General features: G+C 44.3%; 1 protein-coding gene across 1 annotated transcript in view; it reads right to left on the bottom strand.

Moving 5' to 3' along the window:
* Window positions 1-21,408, bottom strand: part of grik4 (glutamate receptor, ionotropic, kainate 4) — a 137,146-nt gene that overhangs the window by 1,222 nt on the left and 114,516 nt on the right. Inside the window, exons 16-17 of the mRNA XM_067970798.1 lie at window positions 18,537-18,665; window positions 3,535-3,653 (exon numbers count right to left, since the gene is read on the bottom strand). Coding sequence (XP_067826899.1) covers window positions 3,535-3,653; window positions 18,537-18,665 — 248 coding nt within the window. The remainder of the gene's footprint in view (window positions 1-3,534; window positions 3,654-18,536; window positions 18,666-21,408) is intronic.

The following is a 21,408-nucleotide window of genomic DNA, read 5'->3' as shown; positions in this document are numbered from 1 at the left end:
ATGCTTTATGACGCTAAGAATACCAGATGAGTGTGACAATTTCTCTGACAGTACCAATTCTAAGACTCAAAATTTCTAAAAGGAGAATTTGGAGTTATTGGCTGCTTGGTAATAAACTATCAGTGTTTATGGGTCTTATTTTTGCTGTAGTGTTTTACAGTTGACAAAGACTGTCCCCTCAAAGTTTATAAAAATTTGTTCTCAGATGTAAGCAACACTAGTAAGGCTCTATTTATTGCCTCTGCCTTGTTGCTCTGAGAAAGTAGGGTTGCTGTTCCCATGAAACAATTGTTTTGGCTTTCTAGGCCACTTCAGATGGAATTGAATGTCATCCACAGGACAGGGATGGAAGGATCCCTCCCTGAAGGACCTTAGACAATCAGTTAGGTTTTCACGACAAACTGAAGTACAAGGGAATATCATGTGGCAAGTATTACTATAGTGAGGTAGAGTGCATGTTTCACAAGGAAAATCATAAAAAGCTATAATGGGGTGAATGTGCCACATAGAGATAGAGATCAAGATAATCATAGCGCCCTTATCTAAGATATTAAAAATAACATTTACATGTTTAAATTTGATGGGGAAAAAGCCAAACACCATCCTAGGGAGGTCTCATAAGAGACTGTTAGCTAAAGTTGAAGCTTGTGGAATTGAAGGCAAATTATTGACCTGGTTAGGAAATTGGCTGAGCGGCAGGAGACAGAGAGTAGGGATAATAGGCAGGTACTCAAATTGGCAGGATGTGACTAGTGGAGTCCCATAGGGTTCTGTGTTGGGGCCTCAACTATTCACTGCATTTATTAACGACTTAGATGACGGGATAGAGAGCCTCATATCCAAGTTTGCTGATGACACAAAGATAGGCAGCATAAAATTACAGAGAGATATTAAATAAAAATAGAAAATGCTAGAAATACTCAGCAGGTCAGGCAGCATCTGTGGAGAAAAAATAGAGTTAAAGTTTCAGGTCGATGACCCTTCGTCAGAACTGAAATGTTAACTCTGTTTCTTTCTCCACAGATGCTACCTGACTTGTTGTGTAGTTCCAGCATTTTCTGTTTTTATTTCAGGTTCCCAGCATCCGCAGTATTTTGCTTTTGATACGGGGAGATACTAATAGATTAAGTGAATGGGCAAAACTGTGGCAAATGGATTTCAATGTAGGCAAGTGTGAGGTCATCCACTTTGGACCTAAAAAGGATAGATCAGGGTACTTTCTAAATGGTGAAAAGCTCGAAACAGTGGAGGGTCCAAAGGGACTTAGGGGTCCATGTACATAAATCATTAAAATGTCATGGACAGTTACAGAAAATAATCAGAAAGGCTAATAGAAAGCTAGCCTTTATATCTAGAGGACTAGAATACAAGGGGATAGAAGTTATGCTTCAGCTATACAAAACCCTGGTTAGGCCACACCTGGAGTACTGTGTTCAGTTCTGGGCACTGCACCTTAGAAAGGATATACTGACCTTGGAGGGAATGCAGTGTAGATTTGTAGATTTACTAGAATGATACCTGGACTCCAAGGGTTAAATTACAAGGAGAGATTACACAAACTGGGTTGTATTGCCTGGAATTTAGACAATTAAGGGGTGACTTGATTGAAGTTTTCAAGATATTAAGGGGAACTGAAAGGGTAGAAAGAGAGAAACTATTTCCGCTGGTTGGGGAGCCCAGGACTAGGGAACATAGCCTAAAAATTAGAGACAGGACTTTCAGGAGTGAACTTAGGAAACACTTCTATACGCAATTAAGGGATATAGGGCTAAGGCAGGTGTATGGAGTTAGGTCACAGATCAGCCATGATCTAATTGAATGACGGAACAGGCTCAAAGGGCTAAATGGCCTACTCCTGTTCCCATGTTCCCAGAGCTTTATTGCTACCATTCTGCAGATCATTATATGGCATAATGCAATCCCAGAACTGGTAGGGTAACCCTGTAGGCATATGAGCAAGGTTTCTAACCAAGATCATGTGGCAACTATAGACACGCATAATGGCATGATCATAATCAGCTTTCCTTAGAGTAACTAACAACAATTGTCACAGCATGTTAAAACAGATAAAGTGTTGGGGCTGATTTTAACTATCAGCGGACATTGTGTGGGGGATGGGTGCAACAATCGCATAATCCGCCTGATACCCTTGTTCACAGGCAGATCACCGACGGAGGCGGAACCGGGAATCTGACAGCTCTTCTGCAGAGTCAAGCCAGGAGTCAAGACTTAAAGTGAGGGAGACAACTTGGGGAGGGGGGTATAAAAGGAGAGGCAGCATTCGTGCTCCTCCTGGTCTCTCAAAAATTTACCAGCACTGTATCTGGGACGGGCTGCACTCCTCCCTTTAAGGGCTGCTGGTTAGGTCACTCTAGGCCAAGCCCCAATGGGTGGAGTGTACACGGGAGGACCCTGATTCTCAGGCGGTAATGAGGCGCCCACCTGAAGCTGGCCGGCGCTTTGCCCATCTATTTCCAGGACCAATTGGAGTGGTAAGTTCAGCGCTGCGATATCTAGAGATTTACCATTCCATTTCAGCCCAATGGAACCAGTGAAAATCAACTCCACTGTCTCTCCTGAAGAAGCAAGTATTTAAAGTGTAGATTTAAACTTCACCAACTTACTACAAAGAGGGCAGCTGCAGATGTTTTAGAATTGTATGATATTCAGAAGGTTCCAGCAAAGACTCAGCACTGGATGTGTCATTACTATGTTGTACTTGTACAAAACCTTAGTTAGGCTGCAGTTGAAATATTGCAGGCAGTTTGTGGCCCATATTATTGAAAGGATTTAAAAGGCATGAAATAGGTGTAGTGTAGATTAATTTTGATGTTATCAGGATAATTTCTATGATTCTATGAGGAGCTACATTTATGAAGAGAAACTTAAGAAGTAAGGAAGTTAGTTAAGAAGGGCTTTCTTCACTAGGGATAAGAAAGTTAAAGGGTGACCTGATAGAGATCTTCAAGACTATGAAGGGTTATGAGAGGGTAAATACTGATGGATTGTTTCCACTGGACAGTGAGACAGTAACAAGCACAAATTTAAGGTAATCACAAAAAGAGTTAAAAGAGAGATTAGATTACACAGAGGATGGCTAGAATGTGGAATTCTCTGCTACCACCTGTTGTTAAAGCCAAATTCATAAATATGAGGAGTGAATTAAACAATGTGGGAGAGTGGGGAAAAACAACAGCACAGACTGGATGGGCCAAATGGCCTGTTTCTGTACTGGAACATTCTATGATTCCAATCTCTGGTACATGCTACATGAGAACTGCTGGTTATGTGTTTGCACAGTATGTGTTAATCCAGGTTATAACACAACAGGTATTCATAATCAAGCATTATCACATGTTGCCACTGATTACATATATGTCTGCATATATTAAAGGGGCAGAATTTAACCCAGGATTAACAATTCTATCAGCACTTAAAGTTTCACGTTCCATGTTTTGTAATTAACTTTTTTCTAGCATTCATTTCTGAAATGTTTGATGAAGTTTAAAAATGAATCCCTTCAGCTATCATTACCTCTGTTTCTGCGGAGTGTCTCATTGTCCACATGAATTCAATCACTGCCATGACAACAGCAACAATCAGGCCACAGATTAGCACCACAAAGATCCCACCTATGTTTTCCATTCCTAGACCTGGAATTATAAACAAAGAGGGAGATGATGTTACAGTTCAGTTCACTTCAGTGAATTGCACCACAGGTCTTCATTGGCCAATAGTGTTTGAATGGGCTTTGTAGTGAAGTGGTAATGGTACTGGATTAGGTTTTGCAGAAGGGCTCCTTCAGACCCCACACGGAAACCTTGGACCTCCTTTGCTCAGGGCTTCCCTTCCCCTCCCCGGACTGTGATCCCTTCCCTCACTGCTCCTTCGGATCTAATCTAATCCCAGCCTACTGCCGCCTGAAATCAATTTTCCCCGCCGGCCATCTCCTCATTCTCGCTGGGTTCAGGCGGGAGTCCAACTTAGAAATTGAAATAATACGGGAGTTAAAATCTCGCGGGCTTCACGCTGCAGGGGACCGATGATTTGTTACCTGCCTTGGCCCCCACATGCCTTGGCCCCACACACCTTTGCCCCCAGATGCCATGACGCCTTGACCCCCACTCGCCATGACGCCTTGACCCCACACGCCTTGACCCCCACAGGCCATGACCCACCACGCCTTGGCCACCACCTGCCATGACCCCCACACGCCTTGGCCCCCACATGCCTTGGCCCCCACATGCCTTGACCCCAACATGACTTAGCCCCCACCCGACTTGACCCCCACCCACAACAAAGGCTATGGACCCTGACAACATCCCGGCTATAGTGCTGAAGACTTGTGCTCCAGAACTAGCCGCACCTCTAGCCAAACTGTTCCAGTACAGCTACAACACTGGCATCTACATCTATTTGCCCAGGTACGTCCTGTCCACAAAAAACAGGACAAATCCAATCCGGCCAATTACCGCCCCATCAGTCTACTCTCAATCATCAGCAAAGTGATAGAAGGTGTCGTCGACAGTGCTATCAAGCGGCACTTACTCACCAATAATCTGCTCACCGATGCTCAGTTTGGGTTCCACCAGGACCACTCGGCTCCAGACCTCATTACAGCCTTGGTCCAAACATGGGCAAAAGAGCTGAATTCCAGAGGTGAGGCAGCATTTGACTGAGTGTGGCACCAAGGAGCCCTAGTAAAATTGAAGTCAATGGGAATCAGGGGGAAAACTCTCCAGTGGCTGGAGTCATACCTAGTACAAAGATGGTAGTGGTTGTTGGAGGCCAATCATCTCAGCCCCAGGACATTGCTGCAGGAGTTCCTCAGGGCAGTGGTCTTGGCCCAACCATCTTCAGCTGCTTCATCAATGACCTTCCCTCCATCATAAGGTCTATGAGGAGACTAGAAGGGGTAGATGCTGAGGGGATGTTTCTCTTTGTGGGAGAAAATAGAACCCTTAGAACTAGGGGCCACAGTTTAAAAATAAGGGGTCTCCCATTTAAGACAGAGATGAGGAGAAATTATTTCTCTCAGGGGGTTGTGAGTCTGTGGAACTCCCTTCCCCAGAGAGCGATGGAGGCAGGGTCATTGAATATTTTTAATGCTGAGTTAGATCGATTCCTGATTAACAAGGGAGTCAAAGGTTATAGTAGGTAGACGGGAAAGTAAGGTTGAGGTCACAATTAGATGAGCCATGATCGTATCAAATGGCAGAGCAGTCTCGAGGGGCTGAAAGGTCTACTCCTGCTCTTAATTCGTATGTTCGTATGTTCATATAAGGTCAGAAATGGAGATGTTTGCTGATAATTGCACAGTGTTCAGTTCCATTTGCAACCCCTCAGATAATGAAGCAGTCTGTGCTCGCATGCAGCAAGACCTGGACAACATCCAGGCTTGGGCTGATAAGTGGCAAGTAACATTCGCGCCAGACAAGTGCCAGGCAATGACCATCTCCAACAAGAGAGAGCCTAACCACTTCCCCTTGACATTCAACGGCATTACCATCACCAAATCCCCCACCATCGACATCCTGGGGGTCACCATTGACCAGAAACTTAACTGGACCAGCCATTTAAATACTATGGCTACAAGAGCAGGTCAGAGGCTGGGTATTCTGCAGTGAGTGACTCACCTCCTGACTCCCCAAAGCCTTTCCACCATCTACAAGGCACAAGTCAGGCGTGTGATGGAATACTCTTCACTTGCCTGGATGAGTGCAGCTCCAACAACATTCAAGAAGCTCGATACAATCCAGGGCAAAGCAGCCCGCTCAATTGGTACCCCATCCACCACCCTAAACATTCACTCCCTTCACCATCGGCGCACCGTGGCTGCAGTGTGTACCATCCACAGGATGCACTGCAGCAACTTGCGAAGGTTTCTTCGACAGCACCTCCCAAACCCGCGGCCTCTACCACCTAGAAGGACAATGGCAGCAGGCATATGGGAACAACACCACCTCCACGTTCCCCTCCAAGTCACACACCATCCCGACTTGGAAACATATCGCCGTTCCTTCATTGTCGCTGGGTCAAAATCCTGGAACTCCCTTCCTAACAGCATTGTGGGAGAACCTTCACCACACGGACTGCAGCGAGTCAAGAAGGCGGCTCACCACCACCTTCTCAAGGGCAATTAGGGATGGGCAATAAATGCTGGCCTTGCCAGCGACGCCCACATCCCATGAACGAATAAAAAAAAAGACCTCCACAAGCCTTGGCCTCCCCATGCCTTGACCACCACCCGCCAAGACCCCTGCCTGCCATGACCCCAGCCCGCCTTGGCCCCTTCCCCCCCCTTGGCCCCCACCCGCCATGATGCCTTGACCCCCACACGCCATGACCCCCACCTGTCATGACCCCCACATGCCTTGACCCCCTCCCCCATGACCCCCACACGCCTTGACCTCCACAAGCCATGCCCCCACACGCCTTGACAATCACTCGCCATGACATCCACCCGCCATGACCCCCCCCTACACGCCTTAGCCCCGGCCTGCCTGGGCCCCCGCTCGCCTTGGCATCCACCTGCCTTGACCTCCACATGCCATGCTGCCTTGACCCCCACCCGCCATAACCCCCACACGCCATGCCCCTCATCCACCTTGACCCCAACCCGCCATGACCCATGCCTGCCATGACCCCCGCCCGCCTTGGCCCCCACCTGCCATGACCCCCACCCCCATGCACATTGACCTCCAAAAGCCATGCCCCCACTCACCATCACCCCCACACGCCTTGGCCCCACTTGCCTTGGCTACCACTCGCCATGACCCCCACCTGCCATGACCCCCTTACATGCCTTGGCCCCTGCCTGCCTTGGTCCCCGCCCGCCTTGACCCCTGCCCGCCTTGACCCCCGCCCGCCTTGCCGCCTTGACCCCCACCCGCCATGACGCCATGATCCCCACACGCCATGCCCCCATCTGCCTTGACCGCCACACGCCTTGACCTCCACAAGCCATGCCCCCCATCCACCATGACCCCCACACACCTTGGCCCCACATGCCTTGACTACCACTCGCCATGACCTCCACAAGCTTTGACCCCCACACGCCTTGACCACCACCCGCCATGACCCCCACCTGCCTTCGCCCCACACACCTTGGCCCTCACCCGCCATGACCCCCACATGCCTTGACCACCCCACCCGCCTTCGCCCCACCTGCCTTGACCCCCACCCGCCTTCGCCCCACTCACCTTGACCCCCACCTGCCTTGACCCTCACATGCCTTGACCCCCACATGCCTTGACCCCCCCACCCGCCTTCACCCCACACACCTTGATCCCCACCTGCCTTGGCCCCCACCCTGTGTTAAAATCGGGCCACTAGATTAGAATCTAAAAGATAAAAGTGGTTTTAAACTGAAGATAAAGTAGTTAAAATACTGAACAAATGAATTCTGCAAATTCACCAAATGGATAATGCTAACTAGAATCATAGAACCGTAGAATGATAGAAAGGTTACAGCACAGAAGGAGGCCATTTGGCCCATCGAGTCCGCGCCGGCTCTATGAAGAGCAATCCAGCTAACTTACTGTCCAATTTCTTTAGCGCACCCAGTATTCGAGAAAGTTTTGAAGTCAGTGTGGCAGAGTTATTTGATAAGTTAGGGGACTGAAGATTAACCATTCCCCCAGGCCAGATGGCATAAAGAATCAATTTTATAGCACAGAAGGAGGCCATTTTGTCCACTGCATATGTGCCAGCTGTCGGGCAGTCGGGATTTCAGTAAGGGTGATCGGGCAGTGGAAACACTCTGGGTAGAGATAAGGAATAGCAAAGGATGCAAGATTCTGGTGGGAGTTCCCGTAAAGGTCAAGGGTGGTTCCAAGAACTCCAGGGAACCTTGGATGTCAGGGGATATACGAGAATGGATTAGGAAAAAAAGGAGGGCTTTTGGCAGATACAAAAGGCTAAAGACGGAGGAAGCCCTAGAGGAGTACAAAAAGTGCAGGGGGATACTTAAAAAAGAAATTAGGAGATCAAGGAGGGGCCATGAAATAACACTGGCGAGCAAAATAAAGGAAAATCCTAAGATGTTTTATAAGTATATTAAGGGTAAGAGGATGACTAAGGAAAAAATAGGGCCCATTAGGGACAAAAATGGCAATCTGTGTGTGGAGCTGGCAGATGTAGGAGGGGTTCTAAATGAATTTTTTGCATCTGTTTTCACTATGGAGAAGGACGATGTAGACATAGAAATACGGCAGGGGGACTGTGATATACTCGAACATATTAACATCGAGCGGGAGGAGGTATTGGCGGTTTTAGCAGGCCTAAAAATGGATAAATCCCCAGGCCCGGACGAAATGTATCCCAGGCTACTGTGTGAGGCAAAGGAGGAGATTGCGGGGGCTCTGACACATATATTCAGAACCTCTCTGGCCACAGGGGATGTGCCAGAGGACTGGAGAACCGCTAATGTAATACCATTATTCAAGAAGGGGAGTAGGGAAAAACCGGGGAACTACAGGCCAGTGAGCCTAACATCAGTGGTAGGAAAATTATTGGAAAAAATTCTGAAGGACAAAATTAGTCTCCACTTGGAGAAGCAAGGATTAATCAGGGATAGTCAACATGGCTTTGTCAAGGGAAGATCATGTCTGACTAATTTGATTGAATTTTTTGAGGGGGTGACTAGGCGTGTGGATGAGGGTAACGCAGTGGATGTGGTATACATGGATTTCAGTAAGGCCTTCGATAAAGTCCCCCACAGGAGACTGGTCAAGAAGGTACGAGCCCATGGAATCCAGGGTGCCTTGGCACTTTGGATACAAAACTGGCTTAGTGGCAGAAGGCAGAGGGTGATGGTCGAAGGTTGTTTTTGTGACTGGAAGCCTGTGGCCAGTGGGGTACCACAGGGATCGGTGCTGGGTCCCTTGCTGTTTGTGGTCTACATTAATGACTTGGATATGAATGTAAAAGGTATGATCAGTAAGTTCGCTGATGATACAAAGATTGGTAGGGTGGTAAATAGTGAGGAGGATATCCTCAGTCTGCAGGACGATATAGATGGGTTGGTCAGATGGACGGAACAGTGGCAAATGGAATTTAACCCGGAAAAGTGCGAGGTGATGCACTTTGGAGGGACTAACAAGGCAAGGGAATACACAATGAATGGGAGGACCCTAGGCAAGACAGAGGGTCAGAGGGATCTTGGTGTGCAAGTTCACAGATCCCTGAAGGCGGCGGAACAGGTAGATAAGGTGGTAAAGAAGGCATATGGGATACTTGCCTTTATTAGCCGAGGCATAGAATATAAGAGCAAGGAGGTTATGATGGAGCTGTATAAAACACTGGTTAGGCCACAGCTGGAGTACTGTGTGCAGTTCTGGTCGCCACACTACAGGAAGGATGTGATCGCTTTGGAGAGGGTGCAGAGGAGATTCACCAGGATGTTACCAGGGCTGGAGCGCTTCAGCTATGAAGAGAGACTGGGAAGATTGGGTTTGTTTTCCTTGGAGCAGAGGAGGCTGAGGGGGGACATGATTGAGGTGTACAAAATTATGAGGGGCACAGATAGGATGGATACTAAGGAGCTTTTTCCCTTCGTTGAGGGTTCTATAACAAGGGGACATAGATTCAAGGTAAAAGGCGGGAGGTTTAGAGGGGATTTGAGAAAGAACTTTTTCACCCAGAGGGTGGTTGGAGTCTGGAACTCACTGCCTGAAAGGGTTGTGGAGGCAGGAACCCTCACAACATTCAAGAAGCATTTGGATGAGCACTTGAAATGCCATAGCATACAAGGCTACGGACCAAATGCTGGAATATGGGATTAGAGTAGACAGGGCTGATGGCCGGCGCGGACACGATGGGCCGAAGGGCCTCTATCCGTGCTGTATGACTCTATGACTCTATGACCTCCTGATAGTAGTGATATAGTGGGGGATGTATAAATACAGAGATCAGGAAAGTATGTAGTAAAAACAATATGGTTAAAATTGGAGATTTTAATTTTCACATAGACTGGGAGAAGCAGAACAGCTCAAGTTCTAAAGGCAATGAATTTCCGGAGTGTATTCGGGACAGTTTTCAAGAACAGTATGTTTTAGAACCAATAAGGGAACAGGCCAGACTGGATTTAGTGATGAACAAAGATTTAGTGACAAACCAGGATTAGTTAACAACCTAACGGTAAAGGAACATCTTATTAACAGTGACCATAATATGATCGAATTTGATATCAGGTTTAAGAGGGAGAAAAGAGAGTCACAAACCAAGATTTTAAATTTAAGTAAGGCAAACTTTGAAGGGATGAGAAATGAATTGACCGCAGTAAACTGGGCTGAACTGTTAATGGGCGAACCTACAGACAAACATTGGGAAGTATTTAAAGATACAAAACCACTAAATACCCCTAAAAAGGTACAGACTCCACTTGTGTAGTTAAGTCATAAAAAGTGCAAACAAAGCACTATTTCATTTCTAGTTCATTGCGAGAGGAATAGAATTCAAAAGCAGAGAAGTTATATTAAACTTATACAGAACCTTAGCTAGACCACACTTAAGAGTACTGTGCACAGTTCCGGTCTCCATATTACAAAATGGCTATAGAGGCATTGGAGAAGGTACAAAAAAGATTTAGAATGATGATGCCAGAACTGAGAGGGTACAATGATCAGGAAAGACTGAAGAGCCTGGGGGATCTTTTCTCTTGAAAAGAGAAGACTGAGAGGTGACCTGATAGACGTCTTTAAAATCATGAAGAGGTTCGATAGGGCAGACATAGAAAAGATGTTTCCACTTGTGGGGAGTCCAAAGCTAGGGGCCATAAATATAAGATAGTCACTAATAAATCTAATAAGGAATTCAGGAGAAACTTCTTTACCCAGGCAGTGGTGAGAATGTGGAATTTGCTACCACAAGGAGTAATTGAGGCAAATAGCATAGATCCATTTAAGGGGAGGCTAGATAAGTATATGAGGGAGAAAGGAATAGGAGGATATGTTGATAGGGTGAGATGAAGTAAATATGTGCGGCCTGTTTCTTTGCTGTAAATTCTATGTAAGCTACCATGATCAACAAATGAGGTAGAGAGTATGAAGCTGAAAGAAAAGGCTTACACAAATGTGAGGAAAATTGGAAATCCTGCAGACTGGGAGAACTGTAAAAATCAACAAAGGAAAATAAAGAAAGTAATAAGAGGTGCAAAAAGGGAGTATGAATAAAAACTTGAAAGGGGTATCAAAGCTAACAATAAAAGTTTTTATAAATATATTAAGAGAAAGAGAGTGGTAATGGTGAATATGTTCCAATTAAAGGTAGATGCAGGTAAGACTCTAATGGATAATAACAGAATGGCAGACTTGTTAAATGAGGACTTTGTATCCGTTTTCACAGTGGAGGAAGGGAACAAAATACCAGCTGTACAAGGGAACCAAAATAAGTCAAGGGAAGGAACTTAGCTGATTTAATATAAGAGAGATATACCAGGTAACCACTGGCCAGTCAGCCTAACGTCAGTGGTGAGGAAACTTCTGGAGACCATAAACTGGGATAAGATTAATTTTCACTTAGAAGAACATGATAGCCAACATAGATTGTTAAAGGCAAATCGTGTCTGACAAAGAAAAAAAATTTGCAGGGCTATGGAAAAAGAGCAGAGCAGTGGGACTAATTGGATAACTCTTTCAAAGAGCCGTCACAGACACAATGGGCTGAATGGCCTCCTCCATAGTGTGATTCTATGATAAGTAAAAAAATTCTAATGGAGAAAATAGTGGGACCTAAGATAGACAAACTTCCAGGACCTGATGGTTTCCACCCCAGAATGTTAAAAGAAATAGGTGAGAGAATTACAGATGCATTAGTTATAATTATGCAAAGCTCTCGACATTCAGGAATTGTGCCGTTGGATTGGAAAATAAGAACATAAAGAAATAGCAGCAGGCGTAGGCCATACAGCCTCTCGAGCCTGCTCTGCCATTCAATAAGATCATGGCTGATCTTTTACTTCAACTCCACTTTCCTGCCCTATCCCCATATCCCATGATTCCCTTAGTGTCCAAAAATCTATCGATCTCAGTTTTGAATATACTCAACGACTGAGCATCCACAGCCTTTTGGCATAGAGAATTCTAAAAATTCACAATCCTCTGAGTGAAGAAACTTTTCCTCATCTCGGTCCTAAATGGCCGACCCCTCATCTTGAGACTATGACCCATAGTTCTAGACTCTCCAGCCAGAGGAAACAGCCTCTCAGCATCTACATTGTCAAGCCCTCTAAGAAAAGTACAGACTTGGTTAGGAAGTTGGCTGAGTGAAAGGCGACAGAGAGTAGGGATAATGGGTAGGTACTCACATTGGCAGGATGTGACTAGTGGAGTCCCGCAGGGATCTGTCTTAGGGCCTCAATTATTCACAATATTTATTAACGACTTAGATGAAGGCATAGAAAGTCTCATATCTAAGTTTGCCGATGACACAAAGATTGGTGGCATTGTAAGCAGTGTAGATGAAAACATAAAATTACAAAGGGATATTGATAGATTAGGTGAATGAGCGAAACTGTGGCAAATGGAATTCAATGTAGGCAAATGTGAGGTCATCCACTTTGGATCAAAAAAGAATATAACAGGGTACTTTCTAAATGGTAAAAAGTTAAAAACAGTGGATGTCCAAAGGAACTTCGGGGTTCAGATACATAGATCATTGAAGTGTCATGAACAGGTGCAGAAAATAATCAATTGGGCTAATGGAATGCTGGCCTTTATATCCAGAGGACTAGAGTACAAGGGGGCAAAAGTTATGCTGCAGCTATACAAAACCCTGGTTAGACCTGGAGTACTGTGAGCAGTTCTGGGCACCGCACCTTCGGAAGGACACATTGGCCTTGGAGGGAGTGCAGCGTAGGTTTACTGGAATGATACCCGGACTTCAAGGGTTAAGTTACGAGGAGAAATTACACAAATTGGGGTTGTATTCTCTAGAGTTTCGAAGGTTAAGGGGTGATCTGATCGAAGTTTATAAGATATTAAGGGGAACAGATAGGGTGGATAGAGAGAAACTATTTCCGCTGGTTGGGGATTTTAGGAGTAGGGGGCACAGTCTAAAAATTAGAGCCAGACCTTTCAGGAGTGAGATTAGAAAACATTTCTACACACAAATGGTGGTAGAAGTTTGGAACTCTCTTCTGCAAAAGGCAATTGATGCTAGCTCAATTGCTAAATTTAAATCTGAGATGGATAGCTTTTTGGCAACCAAAGGTATTAAGGGATATGGGCCAAAGGCAGGTATATGGAGTTAGATTACAGATCAGCCATGATCTTATCAAATGGCAGAGCAGGCTTGAGTGGCTGAATGGCCTACTCCTGTTCCTATATTCCTATGTTCCTATAATTTTATATGTTTCAATGAGTTCACCTCTCATTTTTCTAAACTCCAGAGAATATAGGCCCATTCTACTCAATCTCTCCTCACAGGACAACCCTCTCATCCCAGGAATCAATCTAGTGAATCTTCATTGCACCCCCTCTAAGGCAAGTATGTCCTTCCTTAGGTAAGGAGAACAAAATTGTACACAGCACTCCAGGTGTGGTCTCACCAAAGCCCTATATAATTGCAGCAAGACCTCCTTACTCTTATTCTCCAGCCCCCTTGCAATAAAGGCTAACATGCCATTTGCCTTCCTAATTGCTTACTGTACCTGCATGTTAACTTTGTGTGTTTCGTGTACAAGGACACCCAAATCCCTCTGACTACCAACATTTCTTAATCTCTAACCTTTAAAAAAATATTCTGCTTTTCTATTCTTCCTACCAAAGTGGATAATTTCACGTTTCCCCACATTATGATACAAAGATGGGAGGGAAAGTAGAGAGTGAGGAGGACATAAAAAACCTGCAAGGGGATATAGACAGGCTGGGTGAGTGGGCGGAGATTTGGCAGATGCAATATAATATTGGAAAATGTGAGGTTATGCACTTTGGCAGGAAAAATCAGAGAGCAAGTTATTTTCTTAATGGCGAGAGACTGGAAAGTACTGCAGTACAAAGGGATCTGGGGGTCCTAGTGCAAGAAAATCAAAAAGTTGGTATGCAGGTGCAGCAGGTGATCAAGAAAGCCAACGGAATGTTGGCTTTTATTGCTAGGGGGATAGAATATAAAAACAAGGAGGTATTGCTGCAGTTATATAAGGTATTGGTGAGACCGCACCTGGAATACTGCATACAGTTTTGGTCTCCATACTTAAGAAAAGACATACTTGCTCTCGAGGCAGTACAAAGAAGGTTCACTCGGTTAATCCCGGGGATGAGGGGGCGGACATATGAGGAGAGGTTGAGTAGATTGGGACTCTACTCATTGGAGTTCAGAAGAATGAGAGGCGATCTTATTGAAACATATAAGATTGTGAAGGGTCTTGATCGGGTGGATGCAGTAAGGATGTTCCCAAAGATGGGTGAAACTAGAACTAGGGGGCATAATCTTAGAATAAGGGGCTGCTCTTTCAAAACTGAGATGAGGAGAAACTTCTTCACTCAGAGGGTGGTCGGTCTGTGGAATTTGCTGCCCCAGGAAGCTGTGGAAGCTACATCATTAGATAAATTTAAAACAGAAATAGACAGTTTCCTAGAAGTAAAGGGAATTAGGGGTTATGGGGAGCGGGCAGGAAATTGGACATGAAGCTGAGTTCGGATCGGTCAATGCCCTGTGGGTGGCGGAGAGGGCCCAGGGGCTATGTGGCCGGGTCCGGCTCCGACTTCTTGTGTTCTTTAGATTTGTGGTTGGGATCAGATCAGCCATGATCTTATTGAATGGCGGAGCAGGCTCGAGGGGCCGATTGGCCTACTCCTGCTCCAATTTCTTATGTTCTTATGTTCTTATACTCCATTTGCCACCTTCCCGCCCACTCACTTAACCTGTCTATATTCCTCTGCAACCTTTTTGTGACCTCCTCACAGCTTACTTTCCCACTTAGCTTTGTATCACCAGCAAACTTGGATGCATTACATTCGGTCCCTTCATCTAAGTCCTTGATGTGTATTGTAAACAGCTGAAGCCCAAACACCGATCCTTGCGGTACCCCACTGGTTACAGCCTGCCAACCCGAAAATGACCCGTTTATTCCTACTATCTGTTTTCTGTCCGTTAACCTATCCTCAATCCATGCTAATATATTACCCCCAATCCCATGAGCCCTAACCTTGTGTAACAACCTCTTGTGTGGCACCTTATCGAAAATCCAAATATACTACATCCACTGGTTCCTCCTTATCTATCCTGCTAATTACACCCTCAAAAAATCTCTAATAGATTTGTCAAGCATGATTTCCCTTTCATAAAACCAGGTTGACTCTGCCTAATCATATTATGATTTTCTAAGTGCCCTTAGATTCCAGCATTTTCCCTATTACTGATGTCTGGCTAACTGGCCTTTAGTACCCTGTTTTCTCTCTGCCTCCTTCTTTGAACAGTGGGGTTACATTTGCCACCTTTCAATCCATGGGGACAATTCTAGAATCTAGGGAATTCTGGAAGATCAAAACCAATGCATCCACTACCTCTGCAGCCACCTCTTTTAAAACCTTAGGATGTAGGCCATCAGGTCCAGTGGATTTGCCGGCCTTTAGTCCCACTAATTTTTCCAGTACTTTTTCTTTACTAATATTAATTGCTTTAAGTTCCTCACTCTCATTAGACCCTTGGTTCCCCACTATTTCTGGTAAGTTTTTTGTGTCTTCTAATGTGAAGACAGATGCAAAATATTTGTTTAACATCTCTGCCATTTCCTTATTCCCCATTATAATTTCTTCTGCATCTGCCTCTAAGGGACCAACATTTACTCTCACTACTCTTTTCCTTTTTATATACTTGTAGAAGCTCTTACAATCTGTTTTTATATTTCTTGCTAGTTTACTCTCATATTCTATTTTCTCCCTCATCAATTTCTTGGTCATCCTCTGCTGATTTCTAAAACCCTCCCAATCCTTAGGCTTACTACTCTTCTTGGCAACATTGTAAGCCTCTTTTAATCTAATACTATCCTTAACTTCTCTAGTTAGCCACGGTTGGATCACTTTTCCTGTGGAGTTTTTATTCCTCAAGGGAATGTATATTCGTTGAGAATTATAAATTATTTCTTTAAATGCTTGCCATTGCTTCTCTACCATCGTATCTTTTAACCTAATTTCCCAATCTACCTTAGCCAACTCGCCCTTCATACCTATGTAATTGACTTTGTTTAGATTTAAGACCCTAGTTTCGGACTTAACTACATTATTCTCAAATTCAATATGAAATTCTATCATATTATAATCACTCTACCCCAGAGGATCCTTAACTGTGCGATTACTACTTAACCCTGTCTCATTACCCAATACTAGATGTAAAATAACTTGTTCCTTAGTTTGTTCCTAGACATATTGTTTAGAAAACTGTCTCAAAAACATTCCATGAACTCGTCCTCCAAACTACTTTTGCCAATTTGGTTTGCCCAGTCTATATGAAGATTAAAGTTCCCCACGATTATTGCATTACCCTTGTTACATTCTCCTCTAATTTCCTGATTTATACTCTGTCCAACACCATAACTACTGTTGGGGGGGGGGGAATTGCAAATGTCACTCCATTATTTAAGAAGCGGGGAGGGAGAAGCAATGTTGCTACAGACCTGTCAGTTTAGCATCAGTTGTGGGGAAATTCTGGAATCTATCATCAAGGGCAGAAGGACTAAACACTTGAACAAGCGTGAGCTGATCAAAGAGAGTCAACAAAGGTTTGTGAAGGGTTGGTCATGTCAAACTAATCTAGTTGAATTTTGTGAGGTCACTAACAAACTGGACATGGGAGTGCCTATGGATGTTGTCTATGTGGACTTCCAGAAGACATTTGATAAGGTTCCACACAAGATATTAGCAAAAGTGAAAGAAAGAAAAGATAGACTTGCATTTATAAAGCGCCTTTCACAACCCCTAGACATTCCAAAGCACTTTACACCCAATGAAGCACTTTTGCAGGGTAGTCACTGTTGTAATGTATGAAATGCGGCAGCCAATCTTTGCACAGCAAGGTCCCGCAAAAAGCAATGTGATAATGACTAGATAATCTTTTTTTTTTAAGTGATGTTGGTTGAGAGATAAATATTGGCTAGGACACCAGGGGAAACTCCCCTGCTCTTCTTCAAAATAGTGCTATGGAATCTTTTATGTCCACCTGAGAGGGCAGACAAGGCCTCAGTTTAACATCTCATCTGAAAGACAGCACCTCTGACAGTGCAGCACTCCCTCATTACTGTACTGGTCTGTCAGCCTGGAGTGGGAGTTGAACCCATGACCTTCTAACTCAGAGGTGAGAGTGCTACCCACTGAGCCATGGCTTACACCTTTGAAAGTGCATGGAATTGGAGGTAACCTGGTGACATTGGTTGGTAATTGGTTACAAGGTTGGAGACTGAGAGTAGGGATAAAGGGAATGTTCTCCAATTGGCAGGATGTGGCAATTGGTGCTCCCCAGGGATCTATACTGGGGCCTTAGCTTTTTACCATATAGATTAATGATTTGGATCAAGGAATAGAGTTGTGTATCCAAGTTTGGAGATAACACTAAGTTAGGAGGCACAGTAAGTTGTGTAGATGGGAGCAGGAAATTACAAAGGTTCATAGACAGACTAAGTGAGTGGGCAAAACTATGGCAGATGGAGTTCAATGTGGGGAAGCCCTGTAGTGCAAGCCCTGTAAGTGAATGAGTTGATAACTGGGATATTGCTGGTAAAATATGAATTTTAGAAATGTTTTATCTTAAAGATTACTAATTTGTGGATACTGTACACTGAAGGCTGGTTTAACATTTGAAAATGTACATGTAGCCGGAGCAGAAGATAATGGAGGGGCCAAGGCTCGGAGAGGGAGATAACGGAGGGACCGAGGCTCAGAGAGGGAAATAACGGAGGGGCCGCTGCTCGGAGAGGGAGATAACGGAGGGACCAAGGCTTGGAGAGGGAGATAACGGAGGGATCAAGGCTTGGAGAGGGAGATAACGGAAGGGCCGAGGCGTGGTGAGGGAGATAACGGAAGGGCCGAGGCGTGGTGAGGTCTAGCGTGTGATGGAAGAACCCAGGTTAGGAGCTAAGAAGCAAAACTAGTCAATTCCAAAATACTCACTAAGAATGAATCAGAAATAACTGACTGCAATATTTCAAGAGTTTGGAGTTAGAAAGGAATGAGCTTCATGGGCTGACAAACTTTTTCTCATGCCTAAACTTTTTCTTTATTTGTTGTTTAAAATACACACATGTACATATACATTTCTACAGTGCAGTGAGGGAATTCAATTCCCAAATTGGATTTTGGATCCTCTCCTAAACTTTCTGAACAGTGTTATTTATGTCTGTCACAGTGACAGTGCAAGGCTTAACATTCACTGTGAATGTGGCCTGGAGTTAAATACAGATGGAAAGGTTATTCTGACTATTCAATTATTAGAAGCAACTCTGTTTCATTGATAGGATAATTAAATATTAGCATTCTCTCTGTCTGTGTTTTAAAAAAACCCTCAGAGAGAACCCACATATTAAAGAAATGCTTCAGCCTCACCTTTTGCCCTGTGTTCTCCCTCCTTTGGGCATTTTCCTCCCTCCCACCATTTACGTTTTAACATTTCCAGCTGGTTGTTTTCCTGAAGTTGGAGAATGGCCAAGTCAAATTCATTTCGAAAAAGTGAAGCTGTAGGAATAGTACAGAATGATTAGTAAACGGAACTGAAACTATAGATTATTCACTGAAATATCATAGAATGATACAGCACAGAAGGAGGCCATTCGGCCCATCACACCTGTGCCGACTTGTAGGGTCCTATACAGAATTGCGCAGCTCACAGGGAATGGGCATCTACTTTTCACTAGCTGGAACGTCACCTATAGATTAACAAACAGCTGTAAATTGACACTCAGAGTTTCTGTAGATAGGGAGCAAGACTTCAGTGGAAGGTGACATGGGAATGGTTATTTACTAGAATCATGTTTCAGATTAAATTCCCACCATTTACCATTGGTGGGGTCTAGTCTTTGAATCAGGAGACTCGTATCAAGCTATTATTCACATCCTGAACAGTTTCCTGATACAAGGGTTGTGTAGAAATGTAAAAACTTACAAGGGGTGTGGACAGTGTGCAATGCCATTTCAAGTCTTCAAAGGCTTGTGTTATGAATAGTCTCTAACGATCTCCCACATGCAATGATATTTACCATATGCCTAAGCACAGGAAGTTTACATAACAACTGTCATTACACTTCAAAAATAATTCATTATGTGACTAGAAAAATGAAACAATTACATTCTATTACGCTGCCCGATTGCGCTGGTTCATGAAATATTTTACGTTTGTGATCGTGCAAATGAATTTTAGCAGAAACTTATAGAATCATAGAAGTTACAACATGGAAACAGGCCCTTCGGCCCAACATGTCCATGTTGCCCAGTTTATACCACTAAGCTAGTCCCAATTGCCTGCACTTGGCCCATATCCCTCTACACCCATCTTACCCATGTAACTGTCCAAATGCTTTTTAAAAGACAAAATTGTACCTGCCTCTACTACTGCCTCTGGCAGCTCGTTCCAGACACTCACCACCCTTTGAGTGAAAAAATTGCCCCTCTGGACCCTTTTGTATCTCTCCCCTCTCACCTTAAATCTATGCCCCCTCGTTATAGACTCCCCTACCTTTGGGAAAAGATTTTGACTATCTACCTTATCTATGCCTCTCATTATTTTATAGACTTCTATAAGATCACCCCTTAACCTCCTACTCTCCAGGGAAAAAAGTCCCAGTCTGTCTAACCTCTCCCTATAAGTCAAACCATCAAGTCCCGGTAGCATCCTAGTAAATCTTGAACTATAACTGAACCTGCACAATTTCAAGCGCATTTTGGGCCCAATTTCCCAATTGGACCCAAAGAGGGAACTGTTCCTCAGATGATCTAATGAGTAGCAGTGGGACATGAATATGGAATCAGTAATGAATTCGCTAGTCACTCAATTCCTTAAATGCCTGAAGCACTTCATTTGAACCCTGCTGACCCACAGGAGGTCCAGGCTTATACAAGTGTTGTCTGATTATGGATACAGCAAGCAGCAGCCCACCTATGTCATTAAAGGCATCACAATTTATTTATGTCTTTTACTCCGACATTTCTTCAAAAACTCACGGCCAGAATTTCCTTGGAGCCATTTCCGCTGCCCGTCGTAAGTGCGATGAAACCCCAAAGTTACGGCAGCAGAGTGGAGCAGCTCCGAGGAAATTCCAAGCCTTTGTCGGTCAGTCAAGTCATCTGGCAAAGATCCCAAATTAGGTCATTTTGGTATGGCGGTTTTGATTGACAGCAGCATCTAAGATTTGGAAGAAGGGACAAGGTCAGTGACAATGATTGGCTGTAATCCTTTGAAGGACAGCTCTGTGACCAGAAGTTTCTAGTTGGGTTTATCTGCAGCTGGAGGGATCCAGATTGGGAGTCTGTCTGAGGGCAATGGAGAAATAGCGTCAAGTCAGTGACTCCAGGGTAAGGCTACACTATTTCACCATATAAGAAATGAATAACCATGTCTCAAAGAGTAATTGTATGTTGAGAGCTAGCTCAGGGAAGAGCATATTTGTTCACAGAATCATACAGCATAGAAGGAGGCATTTCGGCCCATCGTGCCTGTGCCAGCTCTTTGAAAGCTATCCAATTAGTCCCACTCCCCTGCCCTTTCCCCGTAGCCCTGCAAATTTTTCCTTTTTAACTATATATCAATTCCCATTCCTGCCCTTGTTTGATCCAGGTTTCTGTTATTGCCACTATATCATAACCCCATGTGCCAACTTGTGCCTGCAGCTCACCAACCTTATTTGTAACGCTCAGTGCATTTACGCACACACACTCTAAACCCACTTTAGTCTGCTTTCTGTTGTTTTTGATATATCAAGGAGAATAGTACAGTAAGTATACCACTGTAAATATACTGTTTTGCACTAATTACTATTCACTTACTTGTTCTGTATTAAATAACTTTGCCTGTTGTCTATAGTCTGAGTCTTGGACTGAGTGTATATTCAATTCATCTACTGACAATGAGAAGAATTATGTGATGGCACATCGTGCATTCCAGTAAGCCGAAGCACCTGGCAACGATTCTCTGTTTAATCAACATCTGTTGAGAGAACAGATGAGTTAACGTTTCAGGTGTGAACCCTTCATCAGGTCTACACCTGAAGTGCTAACTCATCTGCTGTGTCCACAGGTGCTGACTGACCTGCTGAGTGTTTCCAGCATTTTCTGTTTTCGTTACCTTGTTTACTCGTTTATTCTTGTTCACATTTTCTTCCATTTAAACTGCATCTGCCACTTAACTGCCCATCTTTCCTAGCCTGTTTGTGTGTCCTCCTGTAGTCTCCTGGATTTGTCCTGGCAGGTTGCTACTTCTCCCAGT

The sequence above is a fragment of the Heptranchias perlo genome, chromosome 33, assembly GCF_035084215.1.
Source record: "Heptranchias perlo isolate sHepPer1 chromosome 33, sHepPer1.hap1, whole genome shotgun sequence".
Taxonomy (NCBI): Eukaryota; Metazoa; Chordata; class Chondrichthyes; order Hexanchiformes; family Hexanchidae; genus Heptranchias; species Heptranchias perlo.
Note: the sequence above shows the minus strand (reverse complement) of the source record. Positions and strands in the feature narration are given on the sequence as shown.